Source organism: Metopolophium dirhodum, chromosome 6, assembly GCF_019925205.1.
Source record: "Metopolophium dirhodum isolate CAU chromosome 6, ASM1992520v1, whole genome shotgun sequence".
Classification (NCBI taxonomy): Eukaryota; Metazoa; Arthropoda; class Insecta; order Hemiptera; family Aphididae; genus Metopolophium; species Metopolophium dirhodum.
The window spans coordinates 38,921,424-38,949,360 of NC_083565.1; the positions used below are offsets into that span (position 1 = coordinate 38,921,424).

General features: G+C 27.0%; 1 protein-coding gene across 1 annotated transcript; it reads right to left on the reverse strand.

The window, feature by feature from the left end:
• On the reverse strand, positions 1-26,302 carry LOC132947810 (uncharacterized). The gene is made up of 21 exons (XM_061018040.1): positions 24,683-26,302; positions 24,395-24,623; positions 24,145-24,320; positions 23,975-24,071; positions 23,694-23,850; positions 23,512-23,624; positions 23,143-23,448; positions 22,909-23,049; positions 20,248-20,497; positions 19,978-20,160; positions 7,300-7,480; positions 5,025-5,201; positions 4,737-4,965; positions 4,488-4,663; positions 4,322-4,418; positions 3,264-3,417; positions 3,080-3,186; positions 2,724-3,020; positions 2,498-2,638; positions 439-694; positions 1-353 (listed from the first exon to the last, which is right to left on the reverse strand). Exons 1-21 carry the CDS (start codon positions 24,790-24,792, stop codon positions 181-183), a joined length of 3,750 nt encoding a protein of 1,249 aa, XP_060874023.1. The 5' UTR covers positions 24,793-26,302; the 3' UTR covers positions 1-180.
• Between the last annotated feature and the right edge of the window lie 1,635 nt (positions 26,303-27,937).

The following is a 27,937-nucleotide window of genomic DNA, read 5'->3' on the forward strand; positions in this document are numbered from 1 at the left end:
TTTCATAAATTTTAAACTTTGTTTATTTAATATATATTCAGTTTATATTGTACAGTCCTTTTAATAAAACATTAAAAAAATAGTCAAATCAATAGACAAAAAAATGTATTTTGATACATATCTATAAACAATATAAACCTATTATAACTACAGAAAAAAAATCATGTATTTTTACAAATTTTAAAAATGAGCTGGCCTTTCAATAGCTAATGCTAGACGTCGTGGTACATTCATTGATGCTTTAAGCATGGACCAGGTATTGGTGATGGGGTTGTACACTTCTACAGAATCATGAACATCTAAAAAGTGCCATCCACCGACGACATACAATAAACCATCTAATGCCACTACACCTATAGTAAAATTTTAACTTGAATTAAATACATTTACCAAAATCTGTTTTATAAAATAATTTTGAACTATTCCACAAGAATTTACCTGCATTTTGTCGAGGCAATCTCATGTCTGCGATAGTCGTCCAAACTCCTGTAGCTGGACTGTATGCTTCAACACTTTTCAGAGCTCCAAATCTATTGCCACCACCTACAGCATACAGCACACCATTCAAAACTCCTACACCAACGTCATTTCGACGCACATGCATTTCTGCAAGTGGTATCCATGTATCAAGACTAGGATGATAACATTCAACAGAGTTTAACCTCTGGCTTGTTGAATAATCATAACCTCCGACCTAAACAATTGAATTAAAACAAATAGCGGAGTAAATATCTCTTGCCAAGAAAAAAAAACAACTTGAAATTCAATATTATTACATAGCATTTTTAAATTATCATGATTGAATAGATTATTTATGAAACGTTTAAATAATAAGTAGATTATTTTTTTTTATTAAAAAACTATATTTATTGGTCATGTATATATCAAACTAAATATTATTGTAAAAATCAACAATTGTTAGAGATATAAAAATCAATCTTGATCAACTAATAAAGAATCATTATTTAATCAAAATTAAACAATATTAAGTTATAATTAAGGTCAAAAATACACATTTTCTGATTATTTTCGAATTTTTAATTCTTTTATTGTGCGCATGCGCAATAAAACTTACATTTTTTTAAATGGAAACACCTATTTCCAATACCAGATTTTGATAGAACTATTTTTTTAAGCAACTTTGATAAACAAACTTTTTTCCTATCTCAAAAATTGACTGAATTACAGCCATCCCAAGTTGAAACAAAAAAAATTTTTGTTAAATTTTCAATGTTCTGTATTTTGTATTAAAATAAAACAAGAAAAATCAGAATTCAATGCAAATGTATCCAACACGAACGTAATTCACGGTTTGAATAATCAAATTATAATTATAAACTTATAACTTTCAGTGAAATAACCTAATAATCAAAAATAGGTAGGTAGTAGGTATACCAATTTAATAAGATAAACAAAGGTAGGTAGTAGTGAACAACATAGTCTTATCCACTAGTCAGCCGATAAAGACACGTTATAAATACAATTATTTTGTGCTATCTGGTTCACAATACAATAAGAACTATTTTGAAAAAATATGTAAATTTTACCAAAATATCACCGAAGCATGCACAAGACTGACCAAGGAACAAATATGTTTTATTACAATCATGTTTACTTAACAACGGGGAAAACTTTGAACAATTTATAAGGTGATTATTTTGTATTATTTTTAATAATATGTTTAAAAATAATTTAAATTAAATTTAAACTTAATTATAAAAATTACTTTACTAAAATAACTTTATTTAAATAACCTATAAACGCATGCCCTTCCATTTATCTTGCTTCCAACCAAAAATAATAATAAAATTACAAAATACAGATCATTGAAAATGTAACAACAATTTCTTTTGTTTCAACTTGGGATGGCTGTAATTCAGTCAATTTTTGTGATAGGAAAATAGTTTGTTTATCAAAGTTGCTTGAAAAAAAATAGTTCTATCGAAATCTGGTGTTAAAAATAGGTGCTTCCATTTAAAAAATGTAAGTTTTACTGCGCATGCGCACAATAAAAGAATTAAAAATTCGAAAATGATCACAAAATGTGTATTTTAGTATTCCCTAGCTCCTCGAAAAATCCCTAATTCAATCCAAGGTCACTGAACGGAAATATTTTGTGTTACCATTTGAGTGAAACACACTGTATACATAGAACGAAAATTAATTTACTTTTATAATATTATTATATTTTGCGTTATTATTTTCAAATATTAACAATATTTATAACAAATAACATATATCAAATTATTTTTATTAATATATTATGAAATCTAGTTTTGTTATTCCCTATATTATAGGAGTAATAATTAAAAAAAATTCAGGTTTTGATGTTATGATTTGAATTGTGTATTTAAACAAATATTTATGATACTAGTATAATATCAATGTTAAGTTAAATTTTTATTTTATCAAAATATATTGTTTTAAAGATATATTCCATTATTATTTCTTGGAGGAATTTATTTACAATTTATTATTAAATAAAATATTAAAATACCGCATATAAAAGATTATTCAGTACTCCAACCCCAAAATCAGCTCTCCTTGTACACATACTAGATACCATATGCTGTTCTTGAGTACTGCAGTCAAAAAGTTCTGCGCTATTTAAAGTATTAGCACCATCGTATCCGCCAACCTTGAATTAATTATACAATTTATAAGTTCCTAATTTATAATAGAAATAATAAAATAAATGAAAATTATAATTCAACATAACTTACAGCATAAAGACAATTATTTATCATGCCAACTCCTAATTTACTTCTTTTAACCAACATCTCAACGGATGTTTTCCAACAAGGTAGTTCTGATGATAAATCAAGCACATTAACAGTCTGGACAGGTAATCCACAACTATGACCTCCCATTGCAAACACAAAATTATCTCTTGATACAGCTAGACCAGCTTTAACTCGGCAAAGAGTCATTTCTGGTCCAAACTGCCATCGCTTGATTTTTGGATCGTACCATTCTGTACGATTTTCAAAATGTCCGGATCCACTAACCACTAAAATAACCTGTTAAAATTAAATAGATAAAATATTTGAAAGAGAAATAAATTATAAAGGAATCATACTTTATCTCCAAGCCTAGGTTTAGTACGTATATTTTTTGGAATACAGTCGATAAGCTGATCCGACCCAAGTGAATGAAAATTTAATGCCTCCATAATATAATCTTTACCTTAAAAAATTATAAAATATAAAATATAAATTAGTTCACATTTTCACAATTAAATCATATTTTAAGAAAAAACTTACAAAGACCATTATTTAGAAGAGGTTCCTCAATTACTTTTGTTAATATATAATTTTTTGATAGTAACGGTAATCGCACATGTTCCATTAATTGGGATAACATACATTTTCTAGAATCCAATTCTTGTGTAACCCAACGAATAACACATTCAAATACCTAAAAAAAATAAATATACTTATAAATATGTAATTAGTATTAAAGAGTATTGTTTCTTAGCTTAAATTATGTTACGATAACATACATATAGAAAATATTCAAATTTTATTAAATTTTGTCCTTTTTTTTACTATTTCCAATTGAGAAAAATTATGGGTTTATTATTTTTCATTATAATATTTTTATATTCAACAGAAATTGAAGAAAAAACCAGAACTTTATTTAAGATTCTGTTCATTTGTTTTTTTATCCTGTAAACAAAGTTTCTACCAGAAAGAATGTTTTGATTTTAACATAATATAGTATCTTATATTTTAGAAAATTGGATCAAGATGGTACATTAGACAGGACATTTTTCGATATTCTCAATAGATTTTTAACGCCATGGAAAAAACCACCAACATTTATTTTCTTAACCTATTTTTTTCTAACGCTTTGCTTATCACCATAGAAATGAATAAAATCTAAAAATTACCTAATTCCCATTAGGTATATGATATACAATTAATGGTTACTTATTAATACATAGGTATTTATGATTCATACATTTTCTTTCGTCTGTTCAGAATTGTTTCTTATCAAATGCAATAATTACATTCAAAATGAAAACTGTAATAATACACTATCCTGTCCGAGGACTGAAGGGACAATGGACAAACTTCCATCACCGCTATCTTACTCCACCTCACTGCACTTACCCACTTTTTAGTATTTATAATATGTTGATGTTTATATTTAGGTCAAAAACAAAATATTTTTTTAGGGCATTGTTTGTGTCATAAATATATTTTTAGAGCAACAACAGGGTCTTAATTAAAAAATAAATTTAATTAAATATGAAAGTAACTTTATTTTACATTCCCCAATAAAAAAATGTAGGAAAAATCAATTTTAGTTTGCTTACTTTTTCTTCATATGGAACAGTAAGTTCGTCGCTGGAGATCAACTTTACTACTTGATCAGATGATAAGGAGAGGAATTCGTCACCCTCAATCACGTCTCTAAGAATCAAAATATAACAATAAATACAATTTCCTTATAAAAACATAACAACAAATAATATTCCGTACAAAAAATGTTGTTTAATATACAATTCTGAACTTGTTAATAATTGTGGACAGCTGTGTAAATCTGCTAACGCTTTTACACCAAGACAATTTGTAAAATGCAGTTGTGTCTGTAAAAAACCACAGCATGCCTCCTTTATTTCTTGTAATTGCAAGAGATTTGCCGCCGGTAATAAATTCTTGAGAAATAAACAATAAATAATTTAAATAATTGTATTGTCTAAAACAAAATCAAACTTTATCTACTATTACCTGTACATTATTCTCGGTGACCACGATTTTCCCAGAATAAATAAAATCTACCAAGACTTGTAAAGTGATAGAATCTAATTCTCTTATAACTACAAGGTCTTTATTCTTTTCTGCAAAATGTGTGAACATTGCTTGGAAATATGGGCTAGCCGATGCTAAAACCACTTTATGTCCAAATATTATAGTACCGTCATCTGTCTCCAGTTTAATGTCACAAAGAACCTCATGTCTAGAAACAAACATTTGTCAATAGTATTTATCTGGCAGTTTAAATCACCTCCTACTTACTGGCGTAAAGATTGTAACACTTGAAACATTTCGGCATAAGACCTTTTTGTATACTCAAATTTGGCTGGTTCACAACTAGTGAATATTGGTATTTCTTGTAGATGTTGCATTGCAAATTGTATATTTATTAAGTCCAGGAGCTTTGAATTCTTAACACAACAACAGTATTCCAATATGCTATTAAAAGTACATACAAATATTAAAATGATACAATTAAAAAAAATAATTAATAACGACAAAAAAATTAATCAATCATGAATGGATTATGAAATATTATGATATTTTGTTCTTAACACACACACACTGTATTGTTTTTAGAAGGTTAGTAAACTTTTAATATTTAGTTGAATCAATAAAGTTATATTTTCTTATTTAGCTTCAATCATTTATTTCCATTTATTGTTATTTGTTGTTTTAGCTTCAAATCATTGACAACAATGATATTAAAATTAATATGATTATGCCAGAACAAACATATATTGACAGAATAAAATAAATTTAGATTTTAATTAGGATGATTAATCACAAAACATTAATGGGTAGTAAAATGTGTAGGTACTTTTTTTTTTTTAATTACACTCAGGCGGGTACTAGATGTTCAAATGCATGTTTGTTGTCAACATAAAATATACAAATTACTATTACCAGTTAACACAAAGATATCAAACACTAAGGGCTTATTTTACAAACATAGTTTAAACGTTGCTTATGCCTAACTCACTGATTGTACTGGCCAAATTCGGTGGTTTAATCTTAGTTTAACGATTGTAATACGGGCCCTTACATGGACAATTTTACTGTTATTTTTTATAGATGTAGCTTACTGTGGCACTCCAAATATAATCAAAAATAATCTTATCGAATTGGACTAGCGCGTACTGTTAATCAATTTTCAATAGGGACCAATCAAGAAATAAACCATAAACCACATATGGGTCATCGGACAGTGAACGTGTTAATTTAACTATTTTTTTTATAAATCAAATTTAAAGGTAACAGCTATTACTATCCAGGGGACAGAGCCTCCGCTGTACTTATTTTGAAGTACATTTTTTAAAAAAGACATGTATTTTCTTCATGCATAAATGACTATTTTTAAACGCTTATGTCTAACTTGCTTTATTAATTGATGATTAATTATATACTTCATTAGTAAAATGAAAAAAAGGCATCGAGTACAACTTTTAATTAAATTATTTTTAGTTACAACAAGTTGTTGCGACTAGCGATACAAGGCGCAGATTAGGACCGAAAAGCGAGAATACCCTCGTGCCTCTTACGTACTGCATAGAAAATAGAAATACCAATCATAAGAACACTGTAGTATTATTATTTTTCTAGTAGGTTCAGTCGTAAGTACCTAGTTCGGTCAATATCAAAAAGTATAAAATATATCATTTTCAATACCTAATGTACAATGTAATTAAACATACCTACATTTATGCAATGTAATGTTAACTGTGATATTGTAAATACCTACCTATTATAAATGTATCAACGTTTTAATAAACTTGCGTTAAACAATTTGAAGTTTCTTGATTATAAAAACTAAATTCATCCGCAAACTTGAGAGTGTCCAACGACTATAATTTATAGTAATACACTAATCTACGACTTTGTAGTTATTTTCACATTAACGAATAATTGTATCATAATAATTAACGATTATTGCAAGACATTCGAGTCCGTCCAGCGAGTAAAGTTGTTGTTCGGTAACACAATATTATAATAATTTGGCATTTGTGCGAGACGCGAGTCGCCGACCACGTGCGAGTTTGTGATCGTATGCTTATCACAGATAAGGATAATGACGCAAATTATTATCATATTACTCTATGGCTAAATAAAATAATATCACAGAAAATTCTGTGATAGGAACTATCTGAAATCACGGTCATGTTTAAGCCAAGTGGGTACCACGGCTCCGTAGTTGTACTGCCGACAAATAATATAATATAATGTACAGTTTACTCCCGATTATCCGTGGAATAGGGTGGCAGGACATCCACGGATAAACGAATTCCGCAAAATTAAATTTTATAATAAAAACTAAATTGGAAATTGAAATTGAAAATTATTATTACAGATTATGTATTATTAAAAAAGATACACGTCATGTACCTACAATGAAGGTATGTACATGTATAATGAAAAATGAATAAAAATTATAAATTATTTATGTGCAAAAAAATCAGTCACAAGTTGTTGTTTCTTTGTTTGAAAACTCTTCTTTTTAACTTGTAATTGAAGTTTTTTCAATAACATTTTGTCACACAGAGTTGTATCGCCTTGTTCTTCTAGACATTTAATGATCCCGTCTATATGTTTTAGAGCTGCTTCATGGCTCACTTGCTTTACTTCATTTACTTCATCGTTTTCTTCTTCTTCGCCTTCACTTTCCGAAACTGTACCTAATGCTCCACTTACTATTTGTTCATCACTAAGACGCTCAAATCCTGGATCATTGGCATCACAATTTATCCACTCATTAATGTTTTCTTCGTCAACATTCTCTCATCCAATAACTAATAAGAGATTTATAATGGAAAGATATTTTTTTGTATACATATACGTATGTAGACGATTCCGTGGAAGACAGCGGATAATCGAGAGTAAACTGTATTATTATTATTATTATTACTGGACATTATTTGTTGATTATAATAATATATTCATTTTTACCTGTTACGTTATTGTTTTTGTTGTTGTTTGATGAATAGATAAACTTAAAGACTGAGTTTAACAATTTGTTGATTAGGTATATGATATTATTACCTAGGTACTTGTTTTACACTAGGTACCTATTACAGTATTCAAAAGTTTAATTTGAAAATTAAAAATATCCGCTTTTTTCAACAAATTTGTTTTTATATTATAATAATATACCTATAAATAAAAAGATAATAATGTTATGATAATGAATAAAAGTAAAATATCATAAAATGTGTAAGACTTGTAACTCACTATGAGTTGCCTATTCATATAAAAAAAATTAATTTTGGTAAATCGCTCGTATTATACTCGGCCGTTACGTCACTAAGAAAAAGAAACACGACAATTTGGATTAGAAGGGGGACGGAGTGGCCGGGCGGACTAAGGCGTGACGCAGCCGACCTGAGTTCGATACCTCGGTCGCGGGCAGCATTTTTCTTCGGGCCTTGTCCGGAGAACAAGTGCCGCCATCCCCCACCCGGGCATGGCAGATACCCACGGGTGCCCAAATTAAAAATTCTGCCAAATCAAACACACACGTGTAAACTAATCTACAGAACCATAGACTAATGACCTAGTAGTCGAAGCCTTAACCCTAATAAAAAAAAAAAAATTTGGATTAGAGTTAAAGTAACGTATCTCCGTACTAAAAATTAAAATTGTATTTATAAATGGGTAAATTAAATTTAAGGCCTAAATTCCTATCAATTAAGAGTACCTATGATAATTTGTAATGCAATTAACAACAGGTAGATTAAAGGTTAAAGAAGGTGAGTAAACTATTATCTAGTAATGCAATATATACCTAATCTATTGTAATAATAATTATTGTTTGTTTGCAAAATAATAAATCTAAAAAAAAGAAAGCGACTATCAACTGTGATCTCCAGTGATGAACATAGGTAATAAAAATACGGTAACTATTATAATTTAATTGTGAAACAATTAATAATATGGTTATATTGATTTGGATTTGTATTTGTATTAAACTGATTACTGTAAAGTATAATTATACATTTTAAAAGTTTAAGACGTATAATTTAAATTGCTTTATAAAGACATAAAAATTACAAAAAAAAAAAGATACCTAAATGCTAACTTCCATTAATTTTTTTAAAAACGTAATTAGTTTTTAAAATATAGCAATTTGCATTTCCTGAAAAGTGTGCATTTGGTTGATACGTCTCTCTGATTCTATGGTGACGAAATAATATTATATACCTAATTTATTTTATTATCGTTACCGGACATTTAATGTTCAAATTCAACAAATTTTCATAAAATAACTAAAGAATGACAAAGGTGACCCCCTACCTACTAAACTCACCTAGGACAATAATTGTCAAAGGTAATAAATATTTTGACGCCGCTGAACTGATAGGTAAACAAATAGTCTGTAGACCGTGACACATGTGTTCGAACATTATTTTTAGCAATCTTGTTTTTATATTGTTTTCAACGGAGCTCTGAAACCAATTGATTATATTATTCTAAAAAATTAATTTGATTATTATAACATTTTACTATAGTTGTGAATTTAATTATTTTAAATAATTTAAGAGGACGCTACTCTTGTTTTTGTTGTCTCTGTCTCAAGCACGTATGCCATATTATTATCTAATTTTCGTTCTCTTGTTTCAATAGGGTGCTGTTATAGATTTAATTGACTTATATTATCAAATGTTTAGGTAAGAACATTATCTGCGCTTAAGCGGTATTTTAATTTTCAAGCGAGATGTAAACATTGTTGATTTGCGATATTTCACATACCTGTGACGTATCCTTGCGTGTGTACCGGCAATCGATGAAGAAGATAACGTGTGTTAATGTATAAAAATGTATTCTATCGACAGAACAATACTGGTTTAGGTATCACTTTTGACGTGTTAAGTTAGAAAACAAACATAAATATATTGATCCTAAGACAAGGCAAAGCAGGAGTAGATAGAAAAATGTTATATTATAAAAATAACATAAACGTAATGATTATCATATTATTATAAGACAAAGGAGAGAAGTGAGCTCTCGCAGTTAGATGAGTCTTGTACAGTTGTTACTACCCACTACCTACGACAACTACTGATCTCACTTCTCTAGAACGGACTGCCTCAGGTCGGACCCAACTGCGCGGTCTTAGAGAGGGAAAATAATCCGCTGATCTGGCAAATTTCGGCTGACAGTCGTCCCCTTCGCCAGTTGTGTTCCCACGGTAATATAATATGTGCCATTGTATGGTGAACATAAACAAAGATTCAGTAGTATTGTATTACGATTATCAGAAAAGGAATTTAACTTTAACCCGCGGTTACTACACACTTATTATCTTGTTTGGGAATTTAAATATCGAAATAGTCGCAGACGCTCAAACACAGATAATGTTCTTAAAGTTTGACGATGGATCAATTTCCCACTTATGTCAAAACTAACAGCACACTCAGAGCCGTGCCGTGGGGGGGGGGGGGGGCTAGGGGGCATATGCCCCGGGCGCATGGTTTAAAGGGGCGCCAAACATTTTTATAATATTTTAAACTTTACATAAATAAAATATATGAGAAAGATTATTGTTTTACAATTATTTTGGACCATTACAAATTTTTTCTGAACAAATTTCTAACTATGTTTGAGGAGTAACAATTAGTCAACCAAACGTTTTATTCTTGTTATATTATTGACTTTATAATAAATTATCGTATTCTTTATCTCAAAATCGACTGCACGTCGAGCACGCGAAGTGCGATAAGCGTTAGTAAATAAAAACCAGATACAAATTATTAATTATTAAATTAAGTTTTAACTATATGATACTTATATATGATACGCTCTTATGATACGTTTGTAAATATAACATGTATATATAATATAATTTGTGATTTTTATCATTTTTAATTATTTAATACGGTATAAATTAATAAATTATACCTAACTATTTTGTTTAATAATTACTATTACAATTAACTTTAGTTTTTTGTCAAATTAATGTTCAAAATACGTTGTAAAAAAAAAATTAAATTAAATTAAATAGGAATGAAACGCATTATGATTAATGATAAATAAAATAGGGGGCGAATATTTTTAATTTTGCCCCGGGCGCCAAATCGTAACGGCACGGCTCTGAGCACACTATTGAAACTAGTGAATTAAAATTTGCCATGTAAACTTGCAAACGCAAGAGTAGCGTTAATAGCTCCTCTTAAAAATAAAATAAACGGTACAATAATATTGTTTTTTTTTTTTTTTAAATATATTGATTGGATTTGTTTTTATATGGTTTAGCAATTACATGGTTAGTTACTCAAATTTTAAACCACTCATATAATAAAATTGTATACCGTGTCTGATTACATCTATATATATATATATATATATTAACCATTATACCTACATAATAATATAATGGCTAATTAGGTATATTATATATTTATATTATATTATGAAGTACATATTAAAATCTGATCGGGCACTTTATGGGAATAATATAACTTAGTATTTCAATAATGAATATTTTAATAGTTCCATTGCAATTGCATAATACATTATAGGTTTTAATTTAGTCAAAATTTAACAAGTAGGTAATAAGTGATTAATAATATAGTATTATTTATTCTAATTGTTCTTTATTATTAGTAGGTGTCATATTTTTAAAAATATATACTGTCTTGCACACTAGGTAAATAGTATAATATTATAGTGTATAATTACATAAATAGTGTGTGATAAACTATACTACAGAGTACAGACTAAAGCGTATATAGCTCGTTCAACAAAATGTATTTTTTTATGAAGACATTGCGCATCGACCCCACCTGCCATCCAGAACCCCACCTATATATCTGGTATGTAATAAATTATAATTTGAATCAAAATATTTTATACCTTGTATCATTTTTCATATCGTTAGAATGAAATAACATTTATAAATTCCATACATTTTTGTTTTATAAAATATGATATAGGTATACGTAATATGTTGGTAATTAATAATTATCCTTTCCACATTTTCATACTATGTACGTTTATTCATAGATAACAAGTCATGGCATGATAATATATAAAATAAAGTGTATCTATAGTTACACTCGAACTTGGGAACAATATATTTTTAGTACGATTAGGTATCTAAATTATTTACTCAACAAATTTATTATCTCACTGTTATCATTTTGTGGTTCCAAATTGAAATTGTAATACTTTTCACTTGTATAAAATACTATAGATGCACTAATATGTTTAAAATATTTAAAAAAGAAATATATTTCATAGCCCATTATACACGCAATATAACTTATAAGTACTGTTTTAGTGTTTTGTTTTAAATCTATATTGTGTAACGCATATAAACTGATTTAATTATGTTACATGTATCAGAAGTCAGTTACATAGATTATATAAAACTAGTAATAAAAGTTTTTCTCATAAGTAGTGTATACTGTATATCGCTGTTACAGAATTATAGATATTTAAACGGTAACCACGTCTTACCCACCTTTTTTATGTAGATTTTAATATGTGGGTAAATATACATATATTTATGTGATTTGGTATTCAAACAAAGTAAAACTAACATAATTTTTAAAAAAAATAATAGTACCTAATGTGGAATTATAAAAATAATTGTTGGATATTTTACAGGATTATTATTTCTTGATAAAACATTATTGCACACTTTTTATCTGAAAAAAAATGATTGAAGTATTCGTCGGTGCAGTGGTTATAACTTATAAGGCAATTGATTATGCAATGACAAAATAATTACATAAATAATTTGTTACGGTAAAAATTACACTGAATTTATTAAAATGATGCGTCCAAATTAAATAACTTAAAATAGATTCGGTACAAATTTACTACCTATACTATACTTATTAGTTATTACTGCACTAGCTTCTGCATAGTTCCTGTGCGCCTCTGAAAAGAGTCGGTCACTCTCTTCTGGAATCTGCTGAAACAACGTTCCGTATACTTGCATGGCTACCGCTCTCATGTAATATTTTAGATTCTGAGCGAAGCGATGAATGTATTGATTTTACAATGATGTGTTTTTTTTTAAATTTTTTTTTTTTTTTTTTGGGTCTGTCATCACTTTTTAGGACAGTAAAAGTGCTTGGATTTTCTTCAACAGTAACTTTTCTGATAGGAAAGTGAATCTAGTTGGTACTTTGGGGGGTCAAAAGTAAAAAAAATTCTAAGTAGTTTTCAAACTTGACGTGAAAAATTGAGCGTTTGAAATTCATATTTTTACAACATTTGATATTCACTCGATATCTCATGTAACGATTTTCTTATTTTGTTGTAATTAAAAAACGTATGACTGTAGATACTTGAAAATTTCACTGAATGTTTGTATTAGCATTTTCTATACACGATAAAATGTTGAAAATAATTTGACTCTTTTTGAGCTGTTTACGGACATTGTCAGTTTTTAATTTTTTTAGTTTTTTTTTCTATAAATATCAATAAAATTTCATTTGTTGGGTAAAAAAGCGTGAAAGTTTAATATAAGGCTCCTGATATATTGTGACAATAGCAGTTGAAAAACATTGAAAATAAATAGGCACAATTTTTTTTTTTATAAGCATTTCAAGTTCGAATTTCGACAAAATTTATCAAATTTATAATTTAATAATTATTTTTTAGTTACAAATTTATAAAATATTCAACTTTTATAGCTAAGGATTGAAAATTGAAAACAAGACTCCACGTAAATAGGTTATATTATATAAATTACTTTATTTACAATAATATCATCAAATATACTTGGTAATATCATAGGCTGACTGACCGTTTTCGCTAAGAATCGTTTATCTTATACAATGATATTATTGAATTCAAATTTAACACCATCCATTACAGTGACCCACTTGTAACCTACTCTACAGCAGAGCGACATTCACTTACCCACCTTTTTTTTATAAATAATTTTAAAATTAAGTAGGTATATATAATACCATATTATATTATCATGATTGCACGTTCTTATATATTTTTAGGAAACACAAGGAAACACGTGTTTGCGCATATTTATTTATTTTTTTATTGTTTTATTTTTTTTACCAACTAATGGTTTAACAACTGATTGTAACAGTAAACTAACAATAACAATGATGTGAATTAAAAATAAGAAACATGATATTAAATTAATATAATAATATTGGTTAAGTACATTTTAGTGTATATAGCCTTTATAGGTAAAAAAATAAAGGGATAAAACAGAACACCGAACAATATTAAAAGGTACTTATAGAGTTTTACAATAATAATAAGAATTAATGAGAATATCCTAATTTTGAACTGTCCCTAATCTAAATAATATTATAAATAATTGCGGTCATATTTTTTTTCTTTTTAATGATTTGGATAATAAAAGTTTTGAAGGTTAATTTTAAATTTAACACAACAATTTCAAAATACATAATCAGATCACAAGTGAGCAAAAACCGTTTTTAATTTAGGAATAATTATATAATATTTTATATTGAGCTTAAAACGGGTACAATAATACAATTTGAAGGTTTGTATAAGCTAAATGAACCTCACACATATATTTTTTAGTTCACGAAAAAATAACTTTTTTGTTTTTTATTTATATCAAATACTATAGATAAGAATAAGAGACAGCTCAATTAAAAGTGCGATGCATTTTGTCACCCAGAAAAGCGGTTGCCTACTGAAAACTTTATTCGGCATTGAATAAAATATGATGTTTAATTAGGTAAAATTTCCAAAATTCTCAATTCGAATAAATTTGTTATTAAATGGAAAAACATGTTGATTAGTTCACTGCGTAATGAATGTAGGTACGTAGGTATAAATAGGTACGTCCTATTAAATTTGAATTCAATGTTAAAAATAATTGCTTACGATAAACGATTTTATATTTTATTAGATACTACTAAGTATATTAATTTATGATAGGTACTATTGCTATAATTAATGTAATTTATTTTACTATAAGTAAAACTGTTGATCGAATTAATCTTATTCCAAAAACATAGAATTTAAAAATGTAATTTTAGGTGTTTACGTATTTAATATTGCACATGCAATCAATTGTATTCAAATAGGTAATTAATTGTATTATTAACTTAATAATTATTAATATAATTTAATTTCATATTATTGTGAGCGGTGCTTTAGAGTGTATTGATTTTATAATGATGTGTATGTGTTTTTTTTCGGTCTGTTAGCAAAATGTTGTGTAGTAAACTCAAAAAATAGTAACCGTAGACATTTGAAAATTTCACCAAATAATTAGACTGGCATTTATCATAAATGGCAACATTTTCGATATATTTTGACTTTTTTTTAGCACATTAAATACGTACACACATTTCTGCGACTGATTTTCATTTATCAAGATGGAGACGATGATAACATTCAACAGAGTTTAATCTCTGTTTTGATGAACCATCAAAATCGTCTACCTACACAATTGTAACTGAATTAATACATCTTGCAAAATTTCACTTGTCTCAGCCCTCAGACAAAAAATCTCCTAGACACAATATTATCGCATTGCATTTTTCAATGAAAGGGATCATTATATACATAATATTTTTGAGACGTTGGATAAATACATTGTGTTTTTTTAATTAGAAACATATTATATTTATTATGAGTCAATAGTAAGTTAATATTTCAAATTAAATAGAGTATAAGTTCAACAATTATTAGAATTAATACTTAAGATCGATCAAGTATGATAATCAGTATTTAAAAATAAATAAACAACGAAGCTTAATATATTATATTGAAAATAGACACTTAATGAAATTCAATTTTCTTTTAGACATTTTGTATTATCATATTCAAACTTTTCATACCTACATCAACAATATTAATAGGTAGGCAATAATATAAATTTGATTTTTTTTTTTTTATTACGTTACGTAGCCTATACTTACCTAGCTACCTACATTTCTATCTTATCACGTTTGTAGATACTTTTAAGTAACGTAATAATTGGTAATTGGTAAGAATGCGGCTAACAAATAATTATCCACGTCGCAAATGTCGACAAATTGTTAAAATACTGATTTACGTGATAATCCTATAATAAATACCTTTGTGTCATAAAAATAGTATTCTATCTATCTATCTATTATTAAAATCAAACGTATAAATTAAATAACTGAAAATAGATTCGGGGCAATTTTACTACTCTACACTTGTATTAGTTATAACCAGGGCTCGTAAGTCCATGCATCTGCATGTTTTTTTCGCTACACAGGAAAACATGCTAACCGAGATACAAATCCGTTTCATAACAATAGTAATAATAATATGAAGTTTGATAGTGCAAGTTTTTGCATGTTTTGGGTGTTATTTTATTATTGGCATATTTGGCATATAGTTGATTTTTTACGGTAGTTAGTGCATATTATTTCATAATATAAATATTTTTTAGACAAATATTTGAAAAGTTTCTTGTTTTTATTTACTTTGCCGTTAACAAAATTATAGTGTTTTGATTTATTTTTATTCAGTGTGTGTGTGACTACCTAGTGTCCTATTTAGATTTTATGCGTTTTACGTAGTACCGCGGAAACAATGTAATCGCTACCACTATCATCCTCTACCGTACAAAGTTCGTCGTCAAAACGATTTTTGAACTTTTTAGTGTATGTTTTAATGCATATTTTGATAATTTTTAGTGCATGAATGCATGCTTATTTAGGCATTTTTTAGTGCATGAAGTTACGAGCCCTGGTTATAACTGCATTGCTGTGTCGTTACAGTGCGTCCGTGAGAACCCGTAGGTCGCTCGCTTTTGGAATCTGCTGAAATTGCGTTCCATAACAACACTCCCACGTGGTATTTTTTATATACAATTTTAAAATTAAGTAATGATAAAATATATATTATATACAAACGCAACTTACACCGTACAATTATGATTGCAAATTTTTATATTTTTGGAGCCACGACGTGTTTGAGCATAATGTTAATACATTTATTTTATTTTTTTATTTTTTATTTTTACCAACAAATAGTCTAAAAATTGACTATAACAATAAATAAACAGTAACAATGATATTAATTAAAATTGAGAAATCAGATATTAAATTAATATAATCATATTGGTTAGGTAAATTTTAGTGTATAAAGCTTTATTATAACCATAGAGGTAAAAGAATAATGGGATAAGACAGAACATGGAACAATATTAGGAGTGTTGGGTAAGTTACTTTTAAAAAGTAACTAAGTTACTTTACTTGTCACTTAGAGATAAATGTAATTAAGTTACTAAAAAAAAAAAATATATTTTTATAAACATGTCTTGGCAATTATCATTCTGCAGGCAATAATGTACCTAGAAATACATTACCTATAATAAAAAGGTATAATTTGAAAAAGAGGTACAAAAAAAAAAAGATGTACATATTAAGTTAATACATATTTGCATAACAATAGTAATTACTTATGACTATTAAAAAATAGTACTAATTAAGTATTGTACCTACTTACCAATAGTAATTAATCATTATAATATAGTTAAATATATTATGTATTTATGTCACAAATTCACAACATAAACATAAGGTATTTGAAAATCATAATACATATAAAACACAATAATGACTTATACAATTATAAAAAGGTGGATAAGTAGATGTCGCTCTGCTGTACAGTAGGTTACAAGAGGGTCACTGTAATGGATGGTGTTAAATTTGAATTAAATGATATAATATCATTGTATAAGAAAAACGATTCTGAGCGAAAACGGTCAGTCAGCCTATGATAGGAGACTATGAAATAAGTATATTTGATGATATTATTGTGAATAAAGTAATTTATATATAACCTATTTACGTGGAGCCTTGTTTTAAATTTTCAATCCTTAGCCATAAAAGTTAAACATTTTATACATTTTTAACTACAAAATAATTAAAAAATTATAAATTTGATAAATGTTGTCAAAATTTGAACTTTAAATGCTTATAAAAAAAAATTGTGCCTATGTATTTTTAATATTTTTCAACTGCTATTAGAACGATATATCAGGAGCCTTATATTCAATTTTCTCGCTTTTTTACCCGACAAAAATTTTTTTATTGATATTTGAAGAAAAAAAAACTAAAAAAATTGAAAACTCACAATGTCCGTAAACCGCTCAAAAAGAGTCAAAATATTTTCAAGATTTTATGGTATATAGAAAATGCTAATATAAACATTCAGTGAAATTTTCAAGTATCTACAGTCATTCGTTTTTAATTACAATAAAATAAGAAAATTGTTACATGAGAAATCGAGTGAATATCAAATGTTGTAAAAATATAAATTTCAGACGCTCATAAAAATTTAATTTAAGTTTCTTGTAGACATTTTTTTTTTTGATAAAGGTAGATAAAACTTATGAGTTATCTTATATTACATTTTCAAATCTTAGATTTAAAAAGAAAAATTTTTATGAATTCTCAACTCAAAATAATTTGCTAATTTTCGTGATTTTTCCGTATTTTGTCAATATTTGAACTTTAAATGTTTATAAATAAAAACTGTGACTAAGGATTTTTAATTTTTTTCATCTGCCTTTAAAACAATAACCTAGGAGCCTTTTATTACATTTTCAAGCTTTTTTACTCAACAGATAAAATTGTATTGATATTTATAGAAAAAAAAACCTAAAAAAATTGAAAAATTACAATGTCCGTAAACAGCTCAAAAAGAGTCGAAATATTTTCAAAATTTTATGGTGTATAGAAAATGCTAATATAAACATTCAGTCAAAATTTCATGTCCATACGGTCATTTGTTTTAGAGTTACACCAAAAACCAAAATCGATTTTCTCGAAAACAGATTTTGCGTAGAAATTCCCGTTTTTCCTTAATTTTTCTTTTGTTTTTCACGTCGCTTTTGAAAACTACTGGGAAATTTTTACTTTTGACCCCCCAAAGTACCAACTAGATTCACTTTCCTATCAGAAAAGTTACTGTTGAAGAAAATCCAAGCACTTTTACTGTCCTAAAAGGTGATGACAGACACAAAAAAAAATAAAAAAACACACATCGTTGTAAAATCAATACATTCATCGCTTCGCTCAGAATCTAAAATAAACTGTTTCTTATAAATGCCAATGGGTATGATGATTTATAGCGGTGCAATGTAAATATTTCGATTTTATTTAATTATCAGAAACCTACCTAATGTTATTTCCTAATGTAAATCCTTAATATAGTAATAACTAATAAATATTTTCAAATTGAACAGTTTTTGTACAACACTAAATTCTTTATAAAGCCTGTATAGTTAATAACATAAGCGTACCTATATAAAACTTAATAGTCCACACTAGATATTCATAGAAAACGTTCTGCGAAGCGTAACTATTTAGAGGAATCAAATTTAATAACAAATTTAATTAACTGTTCTCATGGTTTACGGTGCAATTAGACATGTCAAATGTCAAAACACTCAAAGACATTGAATACTGAATTGTGGCGAGTTAAAATTAAATATATATGCATATATTAGATTGGTAAACATAATAACACCCGCATTGTACATATATTTTTTTTTAATTCGCAATAATACTTAATAATTCGAAACTGTAACGCGTTATTCTATAGAAATTACTTATCAAAAGTAATTTTCATTACATTTTCGTTACTTGGGAATAATATTCTAATTAAATTACGTAACTCGTTATTTTCGTTACGTTACTACCCAACACTGAATTTTAGATAATATGTCCAGAGTTGTACAATAATAATAGAATTAATGACAACATTATAATTTTTGATGTAGGTACATCAAAACATAATCTGCTCCTACCTAGTATAAATAATATTATAAATAATTATAAATATTTTATAATCATAATTTTTTTTTTATTAATGGTTTGGATAATAAAAGTTATGAGGGTTAATTTCAAATTTAACACAACAATTTACAAATACATAATCAGGTCTCAAATGTGTTGAAGTCACTTTAGACCTTTATGTCACTTTAGACCACTTTAGATCACTTTAGTCTCTTTAGGAATAGTTATATTTATATTGCGCTCAAAACGGATACAATAAGAAAGATTGTAAGCTATATGAAGCTCACACAAATTATTTGATCAGCCCACGAAAAATATGGTGGCCTATCATGTGCTATCAATTTTTATTATAGTGTAGGTACAAAAAAACCTAAACATTCAAAACCTATAAAATAAACAGATAAACAATAAAGATACAATATAAGAATAAAGTTGTTATAATATATTGAATCAAAAAAAAAAAAATCATGTATGATAACCAGCTTTAAAATGTCTTGGCTTATCAATGACCACAACTCCTGCTGACGACCGTGGACAGTTCATTGACGCTGTGACCATTGTCCAGGTATTGGTGTTGGGGTTGTAAAATTCTACAGAGTCCAAAGTAGAAGCTCCGTCACTACCACCGACGACATACAATAATCCATCTATTACAGCTACTCCTATATTTAGAAGTTAAACTTGAATTAAATATATTTCGAAAAAATATGTTTCATACAACAATTAAGAATTATTAAACGAGTAAATACCAGGAGACTGTCGACATAGATGCATGTCCGGAATATTATTCCATATTCCTGAACTAGGTCTGTATGCTTCTACACTCCTGTGCACTGTTAATCCATCATTACCTCCTACAGCATACAGCACACCATCTAAAACTCCAACACCCAAATCACAACGGCGTACACACATTTCTGCAACTGGCGTCCATTTATCAAGACTGGGACAATAGCATTCAACAGTGTTTAATCTATGCTTTGAAACGTAACCTCCTACCTATACAGATTACACAATTTGATTAATACACTTGTAGATTAAAACCCTTTGTAGACCAACAATAAATAGTTAATAAAAATTTGATTTTTTTTTTTTGCACCATTATAATATAGTCTTTTATTTTTTTGATGAATTTTAAAATTTTGAAATTTGAAATTAGAGTTTTTGTAAAATATTTTTGAGAATTGAGACAAAGAAGTCCCATTGGTCTTTTAGGGGGTATACTTAAAAGTCGCTTTGGTCCGATGCGGCCCAACTATTTTTTTATGTCCAATGATGAATTAGTAATAATTAGCTTAAAAATAATTAAAAAAATAATGACAATGTTCAATTTAAATATAGTACATGCTTTATATTAACAACAACATAAACTTAAAGGAAAAAATTATTGTATTAAAAACTAAATGGTAAATTTTTTTATATTTTATTTTAAAAACTGAGTAGGTATGATATTCAAGATTATAGTACATAATAAGACTTTTATTATTTAAATTATTTTCAAATGTAAAACATTGATATATAAAAAATTAACATGCGAGCAAAGTCAACTCTCAAAATTAATAAAGAGAAGAATTATAATGATATAATAAAATTGGCGCGCAACTGTGAAAAAAATCGTCAACTATGAAAATGTCGTAGGAAGACCATAATAGGAACTTCTTAGTCCGTTGTGATTATTGTCAATAAACACTTATGTGTAACCAATAATAAAAGTATACAGCACTCAGCAGTATGTTCAATTTCTCAGGATTATGACGAAAAAAACAATAATAATGTAACCCAATTCTTATCATAGGGGCTCGCGATGAGGCTATTTTTATAAATATTGAAATTTATTTCATGGGCTAAACTATATTTCATTCATGAACTGTGATATATTTATCGCCATCTATTGATTTACCAGAAAATATGAGTGAATGTTATCGATTAAAAATTAAGTCACAATGGCCAGATGGTACTGAATTTATTTTACCCATTTTTAAATGGATATAATACCTAGAGGACTTAAAAGTCCCGTTGGCCGGCAAAGGGTTAAATATCCTTTGCCCTAGAAAATACAATTTACGGAATAAAATATAGCATTTTTCAATGGCAGTAATTAAAAACACTTTTATGAGATGTTGAACAAAAATTTGTTTTAATATTGTATGAATATGTTCAAGATATTTATTTTTAAAGGTATAAGAAATTAAAAATCAAGCCTGATCAAGTATGATAAATCGGGTAAATTAGAATTAAAAATAATCTAAAATGTTGAAAATAGACATTTAGTCTAAACAATATTATTAAGTAATAACATTAATACCTAAGATTACTTTAACTATCGTACAATTCATTCAAATATATCTCATATGTTTATAAAAAAAGTTAAAAGAAATTAAATAGAAACATACCTACATGTATAAAATGCAATAGTATAATTTGAACACTATAAATATCAAAATACTAAAACAAAAAAAAAAGTAAAAAGTTACATCTAATGTTAATTAATAAATATCAAGGCTGGGCATTAACGAGTTAAAAGTTAAAATTAATTTAAAACGTTAAGTTAATTAACACGATACCTACTTTTTTTTCAAATTAAATTTTAACTTAATAAGTTAATTTTTTTCAAGATTAACGTGTTAACTTCAAGTTCATTTTATTTCAAAAGTATCTGAATTAAATTAATTTTCGTCCGAAGAATAATGCAAATGTTTGAATTGGTTTTTACTTTGATGTATCATTTAAAATTTCCCCAGTAATTTTCTCGAGCGTAAAGAAAAACTATCTAATAAACCATACTATGTTTCTAGAATTTATTATTTTTACAAATTTGCAAATTTTTACTTTACTCTAAGTTAAGTTACTTTTTTATCAAAGTTAACTTTTAACTTAACGAGTTAACGAAAAAAATACGAGTAATTTTTAACTTGACTTAACTTTATTATTTAATAACTTAACTTAACGAGTTAAAAAAAAATCGTTAACTTGCCCAGCCTTGATAAATATAATAGTGGCAACTGGCAAAACTCCGATTGATGAATATGTATCAATAAATGTTACCTATTATTTTTCCAAAGATTGTACTTTTTAAAACTATATTTTTTTTCAATTATTAATTTTATTCTATTAATTTTTCATATTGTATGTCTTTGACAAATGAAGTATAAAGTATTAAGTATTGTAGATTTTTATTATTTGTAGTCTTGTAATGTTGTTTGATTTTACAAAATATAGCTTCCTATATTTATCTTAGAAATTTTACTAATTTAAAATGTTGAGTTATCGAAATATTTTTTTTTTTTTTGGGGGGGGGGATATATATTTCATTAATTTCCTCACGAGAATTCGTTTAATCCGCTTACAATTTTAATAAATGTAAGTATACCTAATAGAAATTTAAAATCATAAAATAATAAAAATATTACCACATATAAAAGATTATTCAGTACTCCATGCCCATGACCACGTCGTTTAGTAGACATATTTGATATTTTACGCCATTCTCGAGTTCTGCAGTCAAAAACTTCTGCACTATTTAAAATAATTTTGCCATCAAAACCGCCGACCTTGAATTTTTAATATAATTTATATTATGTTAGTATCTACATTGTAACAGAAATTACTAAAAAAGTAATAAGTAATATTTCAATATAACTTGCAGCATATATATAATTGTTTATAACACCAACTCCAAAATCTTGACGTTTAACTAACATGTTGTAGGTTGGTATCCAATGAGGTGATTCTGAAGATAATTTTAGCCCATCAACAGATTTAAAAGTTGATTCAGAATTTTCACCACCCAAATATAACGCAACATTATCTTTTACTACAGCTACACAACCAGCATAACGTGGTGAGATCATTTTTGGGCCATACTGCCATTTGTTGATTTTTGGGTCATACCATTCTGTACTATCTAATATTTCGAAATTGATCCCTGATCCACCAACCACTAAAATAACCTATTGTCAATTAATAGTTTAAAATATTATTTGAAAAATAAATAAATTATAATTTAACCATACTTTATGAGAACCACCAGACTGTCTAGGTTTTGTCCGGATGTTATGTGGAATAGTGATAAGCTCATCTGACTTGAGTAAAAGACAATGTAAGGCTTCAATTACGAAATCTTTACCTTAAAAAATTATAAATATATGAAAAAAATTAATCTGTAAATAATCATATTATAGAGTAAAAAACTTACATTTAGAACAATTATTAAGAAGAGGTTCATCAACTACATTTTTTAATATGTAATCTTTCGATGTTAATGGTAAACGCACATGTTCCATTAATTGGGGCAAAATTTGTTTTCTGGATTCCAAATCATATTTTACCCATCGAATAACACTTTCAAATATCTACAACAGTCAATATACTTATAAATTAATTATACTATATTAATTATGTACGTGGGTTACTTAAATTTCCCATCCGTAATGGATACTGAAATATAACAATTATTATCAATTTTACATTGCATACTTTTTCTTCAGATGGAGCTGTAAGTTCCTCACTGGCGATTAACTTGACCATTTGTTCCGATGACAAGGACAGAAATTCTTCTCCTTCTATCACATCCCTAGGAATCATATTATAACAATAAAAAATTATAATTTTTTCATAGAAACATAGTAATAAATAACATTTCGTACGAAAAATGTTGTTGAATATATAATTCTGAACTTGTTAACAATTTCGTACAGCTATGTAAATCAGCTATAGCAATTATCCCAATAACATTTGTGGGACATAGTTGCGCCTGTAGAAAATCACAACATGCGTTTTTGACTTCTTGTAATTGCAAAAAATTTGATGCTGGTAACAAAACCTTAAAAAATAAACAAAAAAACAATATAAACAATTTTGTCTTCTATATAAAAATAAAACATTATCTATTATTACCTGTACGTTTTTTTCAGTGATCGAGATTTTCCCGGAATAAACATAGTCTATTAAGAGCTGTAAGGCACTAGAGTCCAGCTGCCTGATAGCAACTAGATCTTGTTTCTTTTCAGAAAAACTCGTGAACATTGCAAGGAAATATGGACTAGCCGATGCTAGAACCACTTTATGTCCGAATATAACTCCACCATCGTCTGTTTCTATTTTGATATCACAAAGAACTTCATTTCTAAAAACAAAAACGTGTTACTAATATTTATCTAGCATTTAAAATTACTTACAACTTACTTGCGTAAGGATTGTAGCACATCATAAATGTCCTCATACGACGATTTCTTATACTCGTACTTAGCTGGTTCACATTGACTGGGTTCCGGAATTTGCTTCGTATTTTGCATTGCTAATAGTATAATATGTCCGTTATTTGGAAGACCTGGGTCTAAAATCTTATACTAAAATTGATTTTGAATTCAATTCAAATTATTTAAACGATTTGTTTAGAAACACACAATATATATTTATAAATAATGTACATAGTCAATACTGTCTATTAACTATACACACAAAAATATTTTTTTTTTTACATATAATATATATATATATAATATAGGCTTTATATTATACGGCTTTTCGTTTTTAAAATACATCAAAATAAGAAAATCGTTCGATGAGAAATCGTCATGTTTTCAAAGATCAATATAAACGTACATAATATTATTATAATATTATATTACTCTTGAGTGAGTTAGACCTATTCATTAGATTATAGTTATTAAAATGTGGTTATCTTACATTTTTATACTCTAAAATCAATTATATATTTCAATATTGTTTTAGTTAATTTAATTTTTCACTTACCTAACTGATGTTTATTTATATAGACTTATGAATAATGAATTACTTTTAATCGAATCCAAATTACGTTTATTCATAAATATTTAAATAATAAATAATATAATTATTATTGATGATGCATTTAGCATAAGAACATTCACTTTGTATTGTAATGTTTTCTATAGTATGTAATATATTTCATAATTATACAATAATAATGTATCACGTCTTCACGTGTTTTAAAAACAAAAAAAAATCCCGTCTACTATAATTTTGCACTGAATGTTTGAGAAATCACATCCTATCGTACACATAAACAGATTAAAAACTAAAGCAGTATGCCAGTATACATTAAAAGATTAAACTCAATCTGGTATACACGTAGTTTATATTATATCTCTGTTATCGTAAAAAAAGTTATAAAAAAATTGAATAAATCGTAAAATAATTATAATATTATACACACTGCACATTAATTTGTTAGTTTAACTTGCAAGACTGAAGACTAAAACTGGTCCAAAAATCTATTTCGAAATAAATTCGAATACGAATCGATACAAATTTATTATTAAGAACCCTCTGTAACTAAAACCTACTGAAAAAGATCGAATAGTTATTGTTCAATAATATTAAAATCTTCAATTGTTAAAATCATTATATTATTTTAAATTTAAATAATAAAAATATTATAACCATAGGAAAAATTAAAATTAAAATCGAAAGAAGGGGGTCAGCCTATGATATTACTAAGTACGGTATATTAATTGATGATATTATTGTGAATAAAGTAATTTATATATAACCTATTTATGTGGAGGCTTATTTTAAATTTTAAATAAAAGTTAAACATTTTATAAATTTTTAACTGCAAAATAATTTTTGAATTTCAATTTTAATACATTTTGTCAATATTCGAAATTCAAAATCTTGCAAAAAAAAATGGTGTAGAAGTATTTTACAATTGCTATAGTAAAAATATATCAGGGGCTTTACATTAATTAATTAGTATTACATTTTCACACTTTTTGACCCAACAAATAAAATTTAATTGACATTTATAGAAAAAAAAAAAATTAAAAAATTGATACCTAAATTAAAATGTCCTCAAACAGCTCAAAAATAGTCGGAATGTTTTGAACATTTTCTAAAGTTTAGGAATTATTGATAAAATAAACTTATGGTGTAAATTTCATGTATCTATGATTATTCTTTTTTGAATAACAACAAAACAGGAATATCACTACTTGAGAAATCGAGTGAATATCGAATATTGTAAAAATATGAACTTCAAACGCTCATAAAAATTTAAATTGACTTTCTTTTTTGATAAAGCTAGAAAAACTTATGAACAATTTTGTATTACATTTTCAACTCTTGGATTTTAAAATAAAATTTTATATGAATTTCTAACTCAAAATAATTTGCAAATTGTCGTGATTTTTACGTATTATGTCAAGATTTGAACTTTAAATACGTATAAAAATAAATTGTTACTATGGATTTTTAATATTTTGCAAATGCCATTGTAACAATATATTATGACCCTTGTGTTTAAATTTTAAGCTTATTTTACCAACTAATAATATTTTATAGGACATTCATAAAAAAAAAAAAACTAAAAAAAATCGGAAATTGAAAATGTCCGTAAACAGTTGAAAACAAATAAATATTATTTGAAAAATTTATCATGTATAGAAAATTCTAACATAAACAACCAGTGAATGTTTGGTTGTATAAAAAACTGTGAATTTGGATTTTAATATTTTGCAATTGTCATTGAAACAATATACTAGGAGCCTATCGTATTAAATTTTAATGCTTATTTACCCAACTAATATTAGAGCCGGTACAATTAATACAAATAATTAAACCTTTTTGTTACCTGATAATAGTTGTTGCACAAACAATTTAATACACACTATTAGCAAAGGCTAGTTGAGCCTGTGCTAAACGTAATAGTAAATCTGTCTTGTGGATCTTCTCGGTTACAACGGATACACAAACGTGTGTTCTGCGCGTGCGTTACAATAATATAAACACTTCTCGGATTTTTACAACTAAAAAATAATTTAATATAATCGTAGACCTAATGCACACAACGAGCATGTCGCACTAATAACAACATCAACGAACAAAGTAGGGTGTGGCACTTTTGTCTTCGATATGAGAAAAACCATATGTGATATAAAATAATAGTGATTAGCTAACTGCTGATTGTAATAAATTATATTTGAATAAATACGAGTGTGAGCGCGCGTGTGCTTGGATTATAGACATATCTGCTGCAACACGAGCAGATAACAGTAATTGGCCGAGTGCGTCTTATTCGAGTCGAATATAGATATTAATTTTATTGTATACGAAAACCGATTCCGATGTCTGAGCTTATCTTATAATAATATTTTTAAAGTACAATCAAATAAATGAAATCATTATATTAGTTTCGATATCCAAATTTGAACTTAAAATATATTAATGAAAAAAGACTGTGTGACCTTTTTTATTTGTAGATTTCTTGGTTACAGTATGAACCAATCATGAGAAATCTTTTATAAAATTTCAAATCCTCACTTATACAAAATGAACATTTTTTGCATTTTTAACTTCCTTATAATTGTCGACATTGATGACGTTTGCAATTTTATCAACATTTGAACTACTCTTAAATGATTATTAAGGAAAAATACGGGCTCGTGTATATTAAATAAT

Bases quoted from the DNA above. Each gene is read 5' to 3' on its own strand.
- LOC132947810 (XM_061018040.1), bottom strand. From the start codon at position 24,792: ATGCAAAATACGAAGCAAATTCCGGAACCCAGTCAATGTGAACCAGCT. The intron at 23,050-23,142 runs GCAAGTTATATT...TAAAAATTCAAG, and splicing joins TAAACAATTATATATATGCT to GTCGGCGGTTTTGATGGCAA. The intron at 2,639-2,723 runs GTAAGTTATGTT...AATTAATTCAAG, and splicing joins TAAATAATTGTCTTTATGCT to GTTGGCGGATACGATGGTGC.